The 17,322-nt window shown below is 41.0% G+C and overlaps 1 protein-coding gene across 1 annotated transcript in view; it reads left to right on the forward strand.

Annotated features, from left to right (window-relative positions):
* HSD17B12 (hydroxysteroid 17-beta dehydrogenase 12) overlaps positions 1-17,322 on the forward strand; it is a 69,505-nt gene that overhangs the window by 13,972 nt on the left and 38,211 nt on the right. The window contains exon 2 of the mRNA XM_042461560.1: positions 13,938-13,984. Coding sequence (XP_042317494.1) covers positions 13,938-13,984 — 47 coding nt within the window. The remainder of the gene's footprint in view (positions 1-13,937; positions 13,985-17,322) is intronic.

The raw sequence follows: 17,322 nt of genomic DNA on the forward strand, positions 1-17,322 counted from the left end.
TAGAGTTCTTTTCAGTGCTTACTTAAAACTACTGAACATGATTAATGAGGGAGCTGCTGCAGTCACATGCAACATTTGTGGTTAGCTACATCTGCAAGTAGTGCAAGTTGATAGTCTTGTTGGTAGAGAAGGTGCAGCTGCTGCAGGCCTGGGTATCTATACTTCAGCACATTAAAGAACAAGAGGTTTTCTTGGACAGAACTAAACAAACTGTCCTGAATGGTGGATGCATAGGGGAAGTTTTTGGGGAGGAGGGCAGTTCCCGTACACAGACAGACATTTGCAGAAATATGATACATAGGAGTAGGACAACCAGGAAGTGATTTGTAAGCTTGCAGCTACAAAATTGATGTGAAGCTCTCTCCCTTATCAGTGATGATGAGGAAGAACAGCAGGGCTAGTCCACAAGGAATATGCAGGAGACCTTGGTAGAATCATCAATGGGAATGGCTGCTGCCAAGCCTTAGGGAAGGCGGGTGTTGATGGTGGGGGGGCGTCATGCTGAGGGGTACAGAAACAGTGGTTTGTGGGCTTGACAAGATGTCTCGTGAAGTGTGTTGTCTCCCTGGGGCAAACATCCATGATTTTACAGAGATTGACAAGATTTGTCCAGCCTACTGACAGTTGCCCCTTCCTTTTGGTCCATGTGGGTACCAATGACACTGCAAGGCACAGCCTTCAGAATATAAGGGTTTATTTTGGTAGGAAGGTAAAAGAGCTGAATGCACAGGCTGTCATCTCTTCTCCTAATTAAAGGTCATGGTCCAGGAAGGGAGAGAAAAATAGCAGAGTTGAACAACTGGCTCCGCAGATGGTATCACCAAGAACAATTTGGATTCTTAGGCAATGGCCTGCGGTTTCATAAGAGGGGACTTCTGACAAGGGATGGGTTGCGCCTCACACCAGTTGACAGAAATGTTCTTGACAGCAGTCTCAAAAATTTGATCAGGAGGACTTTAAACTGAGTTATGTGGGGGAGGGAGACAGTATACTGGAGGGCAGCTCTTCAAGGACTGAAGATAACAGCCAAGCTGTTATAGAGGAAACAAGGCAAATAATGCAAGGATCCAACAGCGACATAAAGAAAAACTTTACCTAGGCGGCTAGGGGGATGGCTCATGGTCTTAGATGTCTCTACACTAATTCACAGAGCATGGGAAATAAACAACTTGAACTTGAACTCCCAGCACAGCAAACCAAATGTGATATAATAGGCATCACTGAAACCTGGTGGGATGACTCTCATGATTGGAATGTAGTAATAGAGAGTATAATCTTTTAAAGAGAAATAGGCCACACAGGAAGGGAGGAGGTGGAGTATTATATGCCAAGGAAGTTTACACATGTGAAGAGATCCAGGACTTAAATCGAGGAAGCCAGGTGGAGAGCATCTGTATGGAAATTGTGGGAATCTACTACAGACAGCCAAGTCAGACTCAGGATTTGGATGATGCCTTTCTAGAACAGATGACAACACGCTCAGAAAGGAGAAATGTAGTAATGATGGGTGATTTCAGCTATCCTGATGTTTGCTTGAAGTAGCCAAAAACTTAAGTTCCAGCAAATTACTTATTTGCCTGGTAGACAGTTTTATTGTCCAAAAGGTGGAAGAGGCAACAAGGGGAAAATCTATCTGATTGTAAGGAATAAAGATGACCTGGCTAATGGGATGCAAGTGTCAGGATCCTGATCACATTCTCCTGGAAGCCAAGCATAGTCAAAGTATTCTAGACATTAGGAAAGTTGATTTCAGAAATCCTAGGCAAATACTAGGTGTGATCCAGTGATCAGAAATAGGAAAGGAGAAGGCGGTTCAGGACGGATGGGAGTTTCTAAAAAGGGAGATATTAAAGGCTCAGTTTCAAGCAGTTCCGATGAGGAGGAAAAATGAGAGGTGTCTTAAGAAACCAGGATGGATGTCTAAAGAACTTTCAACTGAGCTAGGTTTTAACAGAGGCATGTATAAGAAATGGAAAAGGGGAAATCACCAATGATTAATTTAAACAAATAGCTAGTGTGTGTAGCAAATGCACAGAATGAACTCAGGTTTGCTAGAGAGCTTAAAAACAATAAAAAGGGCTTTTTGGGGGGTAGGTCAGTCGCCATTGCTTGGAGAAGATGGAAAAATACTAATAAGGAACAGAGAAAAGGAAGAGCTACTGAACTCCTTTGACTCAGTCTCCTCACAAAAGGAAAAGGGTACAACCTGAGGAAAATGGATCAGAAGACACAATAGAGGAAATGCAGCGCAGAATAAGTAAAGAAGGTAGTATAGGGATACCTGGTTAATTTAAATGAATTTAAGTCTCCAGGACCAGATGAACTACATGCAAGGGTATTCAAAGAACTGGCAACTGTAATCTCAGAGCCATTGGCAATATTCTTTGAAAACTCCTGGAGAACAAGAGAAGTCCCGTCAGACTGGAGGCGGTTAAATGTCCCCATCTTCAAAAAGGGACAAAAAGAGGACCTCCACAATTATCATGCAGTTAGTCTGGCATCAATACCAGGAAAGATTCTAGAGCAGATCATTAAACCAAGAGTCAGTGCACATTTAGAAAGTAATTCTATAATCACAAAAAGTCAACATGGGTTTCAGAGAAAAAAGCCATGCCAGACTAATCTGATTTCTCTTCTTATAAAATTATCAGCTTGGTAGATGAAGGGAATGCTGTAGATATAGCATATCATGATTTCACTAAGGCCTTTGACAAGGTCCCCCATGATATTCCTGCAAACAAGCTAGTAAAATGTGGGTTAGAAAATGCAAATGTTTGGTGGATGGATTTGTAATCGCTTTACCGGCCAAACCCAAAGGCTCAGCAGTGGCTCCTCTTCATCTTGGAGAGAAGTGACCAGTGGGGTGCCACAGGGTTCTGTTCTGGGCCCAATGCTATTCAACATCTTTATAAATAACTTGAATGAAAGAATAGGGGGCACACTTATTAAATTTGCAGGTGACGCCAAATTAGGAGAAATAGCTAATACCCCCTGAGGAGAGGATCAAAATTTAAAATGACTTTAACAGATTAGAAAGCTGGGATAAAGCTAACAAAATGAAGTTCAACAGTGAGAGATGTAAGGTACTGCACTTAAGCAGGGAAAATAAAATGCATAGATATAGAATGGGGGACACCTGGCTTGAGGAGACTACATGTGAAAGAGATCTAGGGGTCCTAGTAGATCACAAGTTGAACATGAGTCAGCAGTGTGATGTGGCAGCTAAAAAAGCCAATGCAATTCTAGGCTGAATCAATAGACTTATAATGTCTAGATCAAGGGAAGTAATAGTGCCACTCTATTCTGCTTTGGACAAGTCTCACCTGTAATATTGTGTCCAGATTTGGGCACCACAATTCAAAAGGGTGTTGAGAAACTGGAGTATGTCCAGAGGAGGGCGACCAAAATGATGAAAGGTCTGGAATCCATGCCCCATGAGGGAGCTGAGACTTAGGGAGCTGGGTATGTTTAGCCTGGAGAAGAGAACATTAAGAAGTGATATATGATAGCCCTGTTTAAATATTTGTCTTACTGAAAATGGAGGAAGTTTGTTTTCTGCAGGTCCAGCAAATAGGAACCAGAGCAATTGATTCAAACCACAGGAAAAGAGATTCCATCTCTAAACTTTATGAAGAACATCCAGCCATGGAGGGAGAGATGCAGGCCCAGCTCCATCGGATCTGGCCTAGATTAAGAAACAAAGACCTCCCTCCAGTCCATCTGCCTTGGTTCAAACCTCAGAGGGAGTTAAGAACTGCTGGACCTGATCCCCTTTCCACCACCATCCCCTTCTCCTTCTGTGTTGTATCTTTTTAGATTGTAAGCCTGAGGGCAGGAACCATCTAATTAAAAATAAGAGCCTTTAGGGCTGAAGGGCGGGGTAAAAATACCTTAAATAAATTAATAAGAACTTCCTTACAGAAATAGCTGTTTGATAGTGGAACACACCTCCCTTGGAAAGTGATGGAGTCTCCTTCTTTGGAGGTTTTTAAACAGGCTGGATGACCATCTGTCAGGGTGTTTTGATTGTGAGTTCCTGAATGGCAGGAGGTTGGACTAGATGGCCCTTGAGGTCTCTTCCAATTCTATGATTCTAACCTTGTTTTGGTTTTAATTTTTTTTTTTTGCACTAATATGTAAGACCACACCAATATAGAACTACTGTAAATTCGAGAATTAAGTACCAAAATGCAGTTGAGATGTTGTAGCCACTAGCTTAAATCATTATTGTTCTTTTAAAAGTTCTCCTTTAAAGCAAGCTGTTTTGGTTGAACTTAGGTTAATTGACGAATTTGTTTCTGAATGACATTTCTTGCACTATAAAATAAAGAAATTAAAAGTAAGCAATTGATACTGGATACTTGTCTAACAATGAACAGCTGCCAATAAACTGTAAAATTAAAATGATTAAGTTCAAACAGTCGTTGTTGTTCAAGTAGCAGGGCTGGAAAATAGTAATAATAGCCAGAGTTAAATTCTAACACTCAAATCAATATGGAAATCTTAACAGAGTTCCAGATTTAAGGTACACATAGAATATGGACTATGCCTGTGAAATTCATGGGATTCCCATACGTTGACAGGTGACTTGAAGGCATGTACAGGTGCTCATTAATAAAACAGATGGGAATGGGTAGTGATAGAAATTTGGGCGGGATAAACTTGGGATAGAGAATATGTAATCCATCAGAGGCCATCCTTACCATTTACCATTGGTTGTCTGGCTTATGGCTGTTGGGATGTCAACATATAGGGAAGTTTCTCTTTTCTACTTTAAATGCTTGTCTACCTTGAGATCTGCTTTTCAGTTTTCCAAGTTTTCTGGGGCTGAGAGGGTGTGAATTGCACAAGGTTGCCCAATGGGTTTTCATGGCTGAGTGGGAAATGGAACCCTAGCCTCGAGGCACAGTCCAATGCTGAAACCACTGCAGTAGTTCTTTGTTTAATATGCACAATCTGTTCAGTGAAATAAATATTAAATAGAAATATAAGCAATATTTAATACAGTAGAGAATACAGTAATTGTAGAAATTTCTCCTTTATACAGTGAACTTGGCTTTCTTGTACTATGCTTATGTATCTCCCAATGTACAGTAAAATGCTTTCGAGAGAGACCTTAGAGCAATTGCCTGTGATATATGCAATGGCCTATTTGAAGCATGAGTAAACATGACAGATGAAAATAATTTTCATTGGGATGCGTTCATCTGCATCTAAACAACTTTTTTTTAAATGGTGGAATGGTGATCAAAGGTTCTTATGCTTAATAAGTAAAACAATTATTTGATCCCTGAGATAGGAAGAGGAATTTTCCTTATGCCATATTGACTATTTTTTACCAATCTAATTTTCTTTTTTCTAAAAAATTTTCACAACATGCACATTTAATGTGTCAGTAACCTAAATCACTATATATAGTTCTTCTGTTGCAAACAGAATGTATACAATAACCTTTTTTCTCTTTCACTGTGAAACTGTGGTGGCAGTGCAGTGGCACAGAATTGCTTTGGTATTCTAGTAGTGTAGCCAAACCAGACAGGTTTGCAGCACACTGGTCTATTTTTAGACTGTAGGTTGCCATTTTTGTCTTGTGAAAATATTCATCAGTGCCTGTGTGACAGAATATCAGTTTTTGTAAATGTATCAGAGACTACATTTTCCCTTCTGCTTGTGTTCTATGTTATTATAGCTCAAGGTAGGGGAAAGAGATTCCAATTTGGATTTCAATTCATGTATTAAATTCCTCAGTTCATAGATATTTGTGTCATGTACTTCATTCATTATTTTTCTATTGGCAGATGCTTATGCACCTCTGCTTATTGTCTGTTATGGCTGCACCGTTCTAGTATTATACCCATACTAAAGGTGTGGAAGGGAAATTAGTGGGTTCAGATTTCTTGGCTATAATTGAACCTTCTAGAAATGATTTGAAGGATGTTAGCCAGCAAAGTGAAAATCATAAGAAAAATGGCAGCTATCCTTACATATCTATCCTTTTTTAATATGCTGTGAAGCAGACTTGTCTGCTCTCCTCTTTTCTCTCTGTTTTGCTATTCACACATGCTTAGTAGCAAATTTTGCTGCTTTTTGCCTTGCCTTTTGTAGGCAGACATGTATGGCTATAGTAGAACAGGCTAGAACAGAATCCTGCTCTTTTCGAAGTTGAAGCGCTTTTTTTAAATTACATTTTTTATTGGCCACATGCTGCTGCAATCCACAAATCTCTTTCTCTAGCCCTTCTTTACCATGTTCCCAGTTTTGATGTTTTGAAAAAGTCCAGTTAGACAGATGATGAGTAGGAAAAGGGGTGAGTGGACAAGCATTAAAAGCCTTTGTAAAAAGGAGCTTTACTACCAGAGGCTTTGTTAACTGAGGTTCGCCAGCATAACTTGAACAATGATTGTATAGTTGAATTTATATTTAGCATATTGTGTGCCTTCAAGTTGTTTCCAACTTGTGACAATCCTAAGGTGAACCTGTCATGGGGTTTTCTTAGCCAGATTTGTGCACAGGGGATTGCCTTTCTCAGAGCCTGAGAGAATGTGACTTGCCCAAAGTCAGCCAGTGGGTTTCCATGGCTGAGTGGGATTTGAACACTGGTCTCCAGAGTTGTAGTCCAACTCTCAAACCACTACACTGTATTGGCTCCCATTTAGCATATAAAAGGGCATTAAAGAAATGGTTAATAACCATGCTCAAACATTGCTTTGGAAAAATTTACATGCATCAAGGGCAGAATTGTCAAGATGCTTAATGACCGAAGGGGCAAACAGAATGTAACATTTTTTAACCTCATTTCTGCCACATCTTTCTTCCAAAATGAAATCAAATATAGATAGATAGATAGATAGATAGACCTCTGTATCAATGCGACTTAGGTTCCAACCCCAGCCCCCCACGGATGTCAAAAAACACAGACACTCACAGCCCATATTATTTAGTGGCAGTGACATGAATGTGCATGCTTCAGTGTGTGCATGTTCAGAGCAGGGAACTGTCCAATTAAAAAGATTGTATGTACAGCGCTGTGTAAATTTACAGCACTTTATAAATAAAGGTTAATAATAATAATAATAATAATAATAATAATAATAATAATAATAATGTTGCCATCATTGAATAATATGGTGTGTGGGGATCTTCGGGCAAAAATCATGGACCAGAAGCCTTCTGATATGACAGGTCTACTGTAATTTAAAACATAAAACCAGACTACTTAAACATGGCAAGATTAAAGCACATCAGCAAGAGGGATGGGGATGGGCAACTGCCTTGATTTAAAAACAACTTTTTTTAGTGACAAAACAAACAAACAAACCCCGGAAAAAAAGCTGAGCAGCTTCATTGGTCTGGAAATTCACAGCATGTGAGTGGCTTCCCCACCAAATGTCTCTTTGAAGGTTGTGCAGCAAAAGCTGCTGCCACACTGCAGAAGTAAAGCAGTTTGAGATCACTTTAACTTCTATGGCCCAATGCTATGACATTCTGGGATTTGTAAGTTTGTGAGGTATTTAGCCTAACCTGTCAGAGAGTGCGGGTGTCTCCATCCAGCAACAAATACCAGAATTCTATAGCTTTAAGCCATGAAAATTAAAGTGGTATCAAACTGCTTTATTTCTGTAGTGTGGCAGCAGTCTAAGAGGTTTATCACACACAGGTTTATCCAGCTCAGATCCGGGGTGACTCCTGCTTCAGCTATGCGAATTCACGTAACGTGAATGTTTTATCTCTCCTGGTTGCCCTTCCATTGCCCTTCTGAATTGAGGGGGAATCAAATCCAAGGCAAGTCACGTGATGCGGATTCAGGCAAAGCAGAGTGAGTGCATATTGTATTACCACACTGGTGCATACCATGCGGATTCAGCGATTCAAATTGGGCCCCTTGCGCATGCTCAATGGGGGTCTGAACGCATCCTGAACCTTTGCACTTCTGGGGTGAAGAAGGGAGCCGAGTTCCACTTTCACGTGAATGCTAGCTTCACGTGAATGACTGCTTCACGTTTCTTCCTCCCTTCTATTTTCCTATTCCTGGCAGCCAAATTCAAACAGGGTCTTCCATGTCAGAGCCCCCTTCCATTTCATCCACATCTACATCTATCCGCCTGTCAGTCTCCTCGTCTATTTCATCTACCTTCTCCTGTCATTCTCCTCATCCATTTCAGCGACATCTATATCTGTTCTCCGTGTCAGAGCCCCCATCCATTTATTGTTGTTATTATTATTATTGAGGAATAATAATTATTATTATTTTTCACTGCAAAATAATCAGTGTAGAAGCTGAAGGTTTACTTGGAAGTAAATCCTTTGGACCTGAATTCTAGCCTCACGTGAAATATTGTTTCATGTTCTATGGGCTTTAGAGTCTATCATGGCACCCAAACTAGAACTCTTTTTTGGGGAGATCGGGTCCATCTTGGCACCCAAACTAGAACTCTTTTTTGGAAGATTGGGTCCATCTTGGCACCCAAACTAGCGCACTTTCTCTGGGATATATAGTTCATTTTTTCCAGTCACACAAGGAGTATTTCTATAGGAGACATGGTCCCCTGTGTCACCCAAACTAGCACTCTTTCTCTGGGATATATGGTCCGTTTTTTCCAGTGACACAAGCAGCCTTCTCCAGGGCATCAGAAACAGCTGCTTTTCCCCTCCTTGCCAGCATGTCTCCTGTTCACGTTAAAACGTGAATACATGCATTCCCCAGTAGCTCTCTGCCCTTTCCCCAGCATTTCCAGTGGGTAAACCACATTTCCCCTCGGCAGCAATGGAAGTGGAGGGGGGGGGGAGTACCGGGAGCAAATGGGGCAAAATTGCAGTGCAGCATCATGGGAAATGTGGGACCTTGGAGGTTGGGGGGGGTGTACCTGGACGGAAACAAAGTTGCATTCCACACCAGATCAAATCAGAGTGAAATCGAAGCGAACTTGAAAGCGAATTCCGTGAATTCGCTTTTTTTTCCAAATTATCAAAATGAGGAGTCACTTTGGAATCACTGCGGAAGCACCATGGAAGGAGAGCTCATAGAAAGGAATCGCATCTGATAACACATTCATGTTATGACGTGAATTCACATCATGGACCCGCAACCCCTCAAAAAACCTTTGTGTGATACACGCCAAAGAAGGTTCTCTCAAAACTCAGGGATATTTGGAAAAAATGGTCTTCTGGATAGCCTGGACCATTTATAAAGACAGAGTGAATTATAGTAATCCAAATGATATATAGCTGAGGTATGGCTCATTATGGCTAGAATTCAAAGGTATAGCCATGTTAGTCTGAAATATTGGTATGCATGCATCTTAAATTTATGAAAACATATGCTACAACTTATTTCTCTCAGTTAGTGCTACAAGATCCCTTTACCATACTTATGACAGATAGATCTTCAGAAATTGGCAGAATCTGCAAATTTTGCTCATTGCTAAAACCTAGTTATTTTGTGAAAGGGGTGATTCCAGATGTATACCTGAACTGGGGACAGCATGACACCATCCAGCACAGGTTGACTTTTTCTTATTAGGTTATTCTTTTTTTCAATTATTTCTTAGATTTTCTTCTTAGATTTTCATTTCTTCAGTAAAAGACTGTATACAGTCGGCCCTTCTTATATACAGATTTTTTATACACGGATTCAAGCATACACAGTTTGAAAATGTTCCAAAAAAGTATAAAGCTCAAATATCAAACCTTGATTTTCCAATTTTTATAAGGGACACCATTTTGCTATGTCATTATATTTAATGGGACTTGAGCATACACGGATTTTATTATACATGGGGGATCTTGGAACCAAACCCCAGCATGTAACGGGTTCACTGTACTCATGTAAACTCAATTTGTTCCATTCCTGTCTTCTTTAGCTCACTCACCTCAAGGTATTGCAATGTTCATACATTGCATTTTTTGTTTTACTATGTCTCCCTTCCCCTGGTTCATGTTTCTCACATTTCATGTCCCTATAATATGTGTTGTGCAGTTTTAGACCTCTTTCACCTCTGAGCACATCAGCAGCTGAATGTCCTTTCAGCTTGAGCCCAGTTGTATCATTAGCCAAAGTGCTGCTTGTCCTCTGCTCATCCCCAGCAGTTCATTGAATGCCTTCCAACCTAGGAATCTTACCTTCTCAAATGATCTCTTGTTTCATTTTTTGCTCTTTCATCATAGAGTTTTCAAGGTAAAAGGCTTCAGAAATAGTTTATCATTGCTTTCTTCTGCACACTGCTTACAAGCATTAGCTATGGTGCCACTGTCATTATCTCTGAGAGATCATCCACCAGTGTCAATCTTCTGCTGGTGCTGCCCAGTGGCTGTTTGGCACATTTTGTCTGACTTGTCAGCAAAAGCCTGTCTGACATGGCAGATTGTACCATCAACACTGTGACTGTCAGCATTGTGTCTTGCCACACAGGAGTGCACAATCCCACCACCATGAAAAGGTACTGCCATGGCGGGCTGAATACTGCCACAAAGAAGACCCTTTCTGAGAGCCACTCAACTCACTGCAGGGTGGGCAGTTTCAGAGATTATCCACTAAACATTTTAATGTTTTGGTTACTCAATAGTGGGAGGTGGTTCTCCATAGACAGTACTCATGGGCTTTGAAGGTCCTTAAAGTTTAAAAACAGCACTTTGCATTAAGCTGGAAGAGAAAGGGTGAACCAATGTATTTTGCATTGCATGCATAAATTCATGATGTGTGTCATTCTGAGGCCACACACACAGAGAAAGGATTTTAAAATTTGTTTCTTTCCTTTAAAAAGTAACCTCTACTCTGTTCTATGCAACACTGAAATCAAATGCTTCCTGGACATGGATGGTGGAATGGTGGTAGATTGTAGACTGTTTAACACTTGGCTCTTGTTCTTTCCATGATGGCTAAATTATCCACAGCACTCCACCCTTTCTGGGTTTGCATATATTCTGTTGCTGATCATTTAAAAGTGGTTGGTCTCCTTTGGAAACTGTGTGTTTGATTTGTAGAGAACATTGATCAAGATCCAGAGAAGAAAGGAGGGCAAGTGAAAAAGATGCTTATATAAGGCACCTGTGGTGAATTTTCCTTCTCATTGTAGCCCTCAATGTCCCACACCAGTTAAAAGCTTGCTGAAACGTCTGTGGCTTTAAGGAAAGATACACAGAACAGCCATGGAGAAGAAATTCTACTTGTATATTTAATCGTGCATTTCTATTTTTCTGGATGCAATCTCATTTTTCTAGATGCAGTCTCATTGATTGCATGGGTATGTATTTCATGTAAATCCAACATGTCATACTTTGGCTCAGGGGTGACAAGGAAAGAAAGGAGCATATGAAAAATCTGAGAGTGCCAATTGCACCTTAAATAAAAAGATGAGATTTAGAAGCTCGGATTTGTCTCATTTTTTGTACCAGATTTTCTGTTCAGTAAATGTGTTGTATTAACTGCTATCTTATTAACTTGCCAAGTCCTTATGCTTACCATCTTTGTTCTTGTTAAAATATGAGCTGGCATGTGTTAGACTGCATTAGTGTTCACTTCTCGGGACTTCAGTGGCTTCTAAATTTGGCATTGCTAAACTGGTTCCCTGTTTGCTTTAATCAATTGGGAATGCTATTTTTAGCAACAAAAGGGAATTGAAATAGCAATTTTCTTTCTGTGTAATAGATCCCAGGAGGAATACAGATGCAAACACTATGTCACTGCCTATACTCCCCTTACCCAAAAGTGCACAGACAAAAGGCAGCTGTCATACTCTGCAGCAGTATTAATTTTTAATCAATCAAGTGTTTTCTGCATTCAGGTGTTCGGAGGGAAAACAGGTCAGGAAGAGAATCTGAGTGGAATAACTAAGCATTCTGTTTGGTGGGTAACTGCAGGGAATAGTGAGTAGCTAAAAATAGCATTTGCTTCAAGCGATCCTCCAGTCTATTTTTGATACTTGATTTTGATAAGGTTGATTGGGCCGTTACTAAAAATACATTTCTAGTAGCCTTTAAATACACAGTGGAGTGTTGTTGTTTTTTTACCAGCACATGCTAAAATACTTTTATGAACTGCAGATAATCCTTGAAAAAAGTATTGGTTAGTGCCAGTTGGTTAAATTTAATTGGTTAAATGTGACAGTCATAGAATCATAGAATCATAGAGTTGGAAGAAACCACAGGGGCCATCCAGTCCAACCCCCTGCCATGCAGGAAATCACAATCAAAGCATCCCCGACAGATGGCCATCCAGCCTCTGCTTGAAGACCTCCAAGGAAGGAGTCCTTGATATCAAGCAAGGATAGTCTGTGTTCATGCTATATTTTGTTCTGCGAAAGGAGTAGTAAGACTTCAGTTTAGCTTTCATGTTGTTTTTGGTTGCCTTCAAGTCATTTCCGACTTATGGTGACTCTAAGGCACCTATCACAGGGTATTCTTGGCAGATTTGTTCAGAAGGGGTTTGCCCTTGCCATCCACTGAGGCTGAGTAAGCTTGATTTGCCTAAGATCACTCAGCAGGTTTCCATGGTTGATCTGGGATTTGAACCCTGGCTTTCAGAGTTTTAGTCCAGTGCTCAAACTACTACACCATGCATGGTTCTCTTAGCTTTCATAATGTTTTGTATTGGAAGCCTCTCTTAGTTTTTATAGTGTCTTGTAATGGAAGCCTCATAGTGTTTTGTATTGGAAGCCTCACATAGTCTATGGAATCAGAGAATCATTTACCATTATATTAATGCCTGTTCACTTTTTGTTGCCACTTATTGTTCCATACTTTCCACTGGACGATTTAAATTTTTCACTCTTGCTAAAAGCTGCTTTAGATTCAGATACTGGTGGAGTAATATTATGTGATTGTGTTGGCTTCTACTTGAAGATGATAAGAGAGAGAAACAAATCCCTTCCCAATTCAGATTTTGAACTTCTCTAGCTTTGATGATAGTGGTACTGTACACTGGTGATAGCTATTCGGATATTTTGTTCTTTGTAGTGGAAACCATTATCACAATGCAAGCCTAGAATTGATAAGTAATGTCTAATAGAATATTGCAGTCTTTATCTGTGTGTATTTAAATACAGGTGTAATCCATAATATGGGTTTGCAGTAGTATGATATACTTATTGAGAATCTAGACAAGGAAGTACTGTATATGAATGCACACCAAATAGGAGGAGCTAATCTATTTGGAATCATACAGATAGGTGAAGTGGTTAAATGTATCTGTCAGCATAAAGTTGCTACAGAGCGGACAGAAGTGGCTTTTGTATTGCACATGCAAAATGTATTATTTATTTATTTATTTATTTATTTATTTCAATCTTTTTATCTCACACCCTCTATTATAAGAGGATGCCTTTTTACTTATCAGTTAATAATTAACTTATACACTCATTCGGATTAATGTCACATTAATGCTCAGTGTGTGTAATGTTGTCTGAAAACAATCCTGTTTTTTCAGGATTTTCCCAGATTTAAACCCCATTTTTTTGAATGAGATTTGACTGCTTCCTTCCCATGTGATAAACTCCTAAAACTTCAAGAGACCTTGGGCAAGTCACACTCTTTCAGCCTTAGAGGAGGGCAGTGGCAAAGCCCATCTGAACAAATCTTGTCATGAAAGCCCTTTGGGTTGCCCTTAAAAATGACTTGGAACTGGAAGAGAGTTTTACCCTAAATCCGTTGCAAAGAGTTTTAAGTCTTTTGCTTCCTGGTTTAGCTTAGCCATATAAATGTGCATGTTATTTGAAAAACTATATGATTATTCTGTATAAAATTAATAGACTAAATTAAATCGTAATCAAGAGAAGACATGGGCGGAACCATATCCTTTTTTTCTTCTAGAAACCAAATCACCTTTTAAAAATCACTTTTTAAAAGTCAAGTTGTTGTGTTAAAAACTTATGAAACCTTAGTACACACTGTGAAATCTTAACACAGAGTAACACCTCTCTTATTTCTCTCTTCACTTTCTATAGTTATCACAGGAGCTACTGATGGAATTGGAAAAGCCTATGCAGAAGAGGTAAGGTATCATTTCTGTCATCTCTCCACCCCCTCAGCAATGAGGATATGTAGCTAACCATAACTGTGGTTTGTGTTATAAACCATTTCAACTTTGCTAACAATTATGCAAATCATCATTTCTTCATGTGCAGTTTAATTTGAAATGGCACAGTATATGTGTAATCCACAAATTTTTACTCTTGGTTAGCTTTAGAAAATAGAACAGAAAAGATGAGTTGCACTGTGCAAATGTAGGTTGCTGTGCCTAAGAAAGCAGTGATCAAAAATGGTGCCAAAACACCAATTCAAAATGGTTGTATCTGTCAGTTTTATTAATTATTAATACACCTAGGGGTGTATGTGTGCATTGCAGTCTTCTTTCCTAAATTGCTTGGTTTTGTGCTGGTACTGATGGTCATTGCTTTTCTCAGTAGATAAGATCCCCACACCTTGTAGTTTGGATTATGCTCCTCCCGCTCACTCCAGATAGGCAGGAAGAAAAAAGAGACCTTCCAGTGATCCGACGTGGGTGGAGCTAATCCCAGAAGGCCAGTCTTGCCCTGCCTATTACTCCAGTAGGATGTGTTTGCTGTTGCTCTGCTTCATCTTCACTCCAGCCACTCCAGTCCTTTTCATTCTCTTGTTTCTCTTGCTGCCTTGGAAGGATGAAGAAAGATTTAATATTGCAAGGGCTCCCAGGATGGGAAAAATGTCCTGGCTTTGCCAATGACTCTTCTTCTCCTCCAAACCTGCCCTCCCTTTTCACAGTGGGAGCACAGGTGACTTCTGCAAACAGCTTAATAATAATAATAATAATAATAATAATAATAATAATAATTTGTTTTATTTATATACCACTATTCCAAAGATCATAGCGGTGAACAGCAAGTAAGCTAATTAGCAAGTAAGCTAATTTGCCCCCAACAGTCTGGGTACTCATTTTAGCGACCTCGGAAGGATGCAAGCCTGAGTCGAGCTTGGGCCCTTTTGCTGGTCTTGAACTCACAACCTTGTGGTTTTGAGTGAATGGCTGCAGTACAGGCATTTAACCACTGCGCCACCAGGGCTCCTTAACAGCAGCATGGGAGCTGCGGGAACAGATAGTGAGGGAAATCCCCTCCATGTCTGTTTATCCACATCACTTCCACCAAGCCTGTTTCAGGCCGGGGGGTCAGGGAGGCAGCTGGTCAGAAGCCATGGGAAGAGTTTCTCTGAAGCACCTCTGCTCAGTCCAAAGCAGCACCAGGGGTCAGAGAGGCAAGCCAGCCATAAGAAACAGGATAAGGGGTGAGTACCAGGGCCCCCCGTCTATGCATCTGGCAAGGAACCTTTGCTAGATCTAATGCCCTCGCTCAGGGCAGTCATTGCCAGGAGGCCTCTACCATTGCCACTGCAGACATTATGTCTAGCATAAAGTTTGGAACCCTGCCAGGTGGAGAGATAGGAGAATAGGCTATTGGTCTCTCCCTTCCTTCCCATTCCTGGCCCCAATGGCACCCAAGATCCAGAAGGTGTGTGAAATCCCATTGCAGCCTGGGAAACACAAGGTGGTGTTGCCAGGGCTCCTGCCACAGTCCCTTTGAATTCTTGTGCTGAGATGGGTGGAAGGAGGCAGAGGACTCCTTCTCTGGCATGTACAGTCGCCATCTTGGCTGCATGGATATAAAGGTAGCTGGACAGGGTCCAGCAGAAGCTGAGGGAAGGGCTTTGGCATCCAACTCTAAAATGGTCTTCTTTGGCTGCACCCGCAAGGAAAGCAGGGAATGGCATCATGCCTTTGCCAGAGGGAGCATGGCCTCTGCCACCTACTGTTTCTGCGAAAGCATGGGTACAAATCTTCCTACATTCCCTTCTCAAAAGGGTGTGGGAGAACACTTATGGGAAGAATGAGGAAAGAGTTCCCTTCACCCCCAACTGTGTTAGGCTCCCTCAAACTGTGGCACTCTTGAGGAGAGCAGTTGAGGCCCTTGACCTCTCCTTTCCATCAGAGATGATCCTTTTTCAGGATCCAGAAATTTCTCAGGGAAACCTATGCAAATAGGAAGGAAGTTGAGGAGCAAGCCAGCCTCTATAATGCAGCCAGGTTACTAGACTTTGCCTGAGACTGATAGAGCTAAGCTTCAAAACTACAGCTTTGAAGTTGGGGGCTGTTTAAATAAATAAATAAATGCCCAGCTGTTTAAATAAATTAAAAAATAAATAAATAAATAAATAAATGCTCTGTTAATATCTGGGCTAAACTACAGGCCATATGCAGCTGTCTACCCATGAGTAGGAATGGCCTTCAGCCACTGCTGACTCAGGATCAGTTTCCTCACTTCCTAGAAGAAGCTACTGCCCAGGCAGCCTTCCTTTGCAGTGCAGTAAAGGAGGAGAGAGCCCCCACAGCAGCAGGGGCAGGGGGGGCTCAGATTTAGAAGAGGTACTGGTTAACCTCTTCCTGTGTTTATACTATAACTGTTAGCTTATGAGTTTGGGGGCCAGCACTGTAGTTCTTCCTCTTCATGGATATTCTGTTTCTGCTCATCTCTCCCACCCACTTACCCCATTTTTATCGGAACAGAGGAGATGCCTGGAAATTAATTTAACAGGGGAAGGCGCTAGCCATAAAAGTCACATGATGTCTTTTCTTCCCTCTTCACAGACCTCCATCCCTTCCTACATTATGGTCAGAGCTGTTTTGTCTTAATTAGGACAACCTAAGATACAGGATGAGCACATGATTGTAACCTCCCTTCTGCAAACTGATGTTAGCCTTAGTACCTCTCAGTTAAAGCCCTAGAGCAGGGGTAGGCAACCTGCAGCCCGTGGGCCGGATCCGGCCCGGCGAGGCCTTGGGACCGGCCCCAGCCCGGTCCTGCCGCTGATTGCCACCAGGGCCTTTGGCCTATCAGGAGGAGGCGGGCAAGTGGCGGGCAAGGGGGGCAAGCGGGGACAATTGTCTATAGAAGCCTCAGAAACATGCATTTATATTAACATTTTTTAAAAAATCAGCAAATGTTTTCGCTTGTCTTCCATTTTTTTAAAAAAGTGTCCTCCATTTGTAAATTTTGCCCTACATTTGTCCCGGTTTATTTATTTATATAATTTTTAAAATTATTTAATTATTATTATTATTATTATTTTGCTTCGGCCCCCCCAGTTGTCTGAGGGACAGCAACCCAGCCCCCGGGTCAAAAAGGTTGCCTACCCCTGCCCTAGAGCATCAGCCTTAACAACACTGATTTGTTTACGGTTTAATAAACAGAGGGACTCAAGCAAAGAGAAAGATATTCTTCTTCTCTGGTCATGACTCGGTAGATCTGTAGTGCTTGCACACATTTGGGGACCTCTGAGAAAATAATCTCAAACATAGAT

Source organism: Sceloporus undulatus, chromosome 1 (assembly GCF_019175285.1).
Source record: "Sceloporus undulatus isolate JIND9_A2432 ecotype Alabama chromosome 1, SceUnd_v1.1, whole genome shotgun sequence".
Lineage (NCBI taxonomy): Eukaryota > Metazoa > Chordata > Lepidosauria > Squamata > Phrynosomatidae > Sceloporus > Sceloporus undulatus.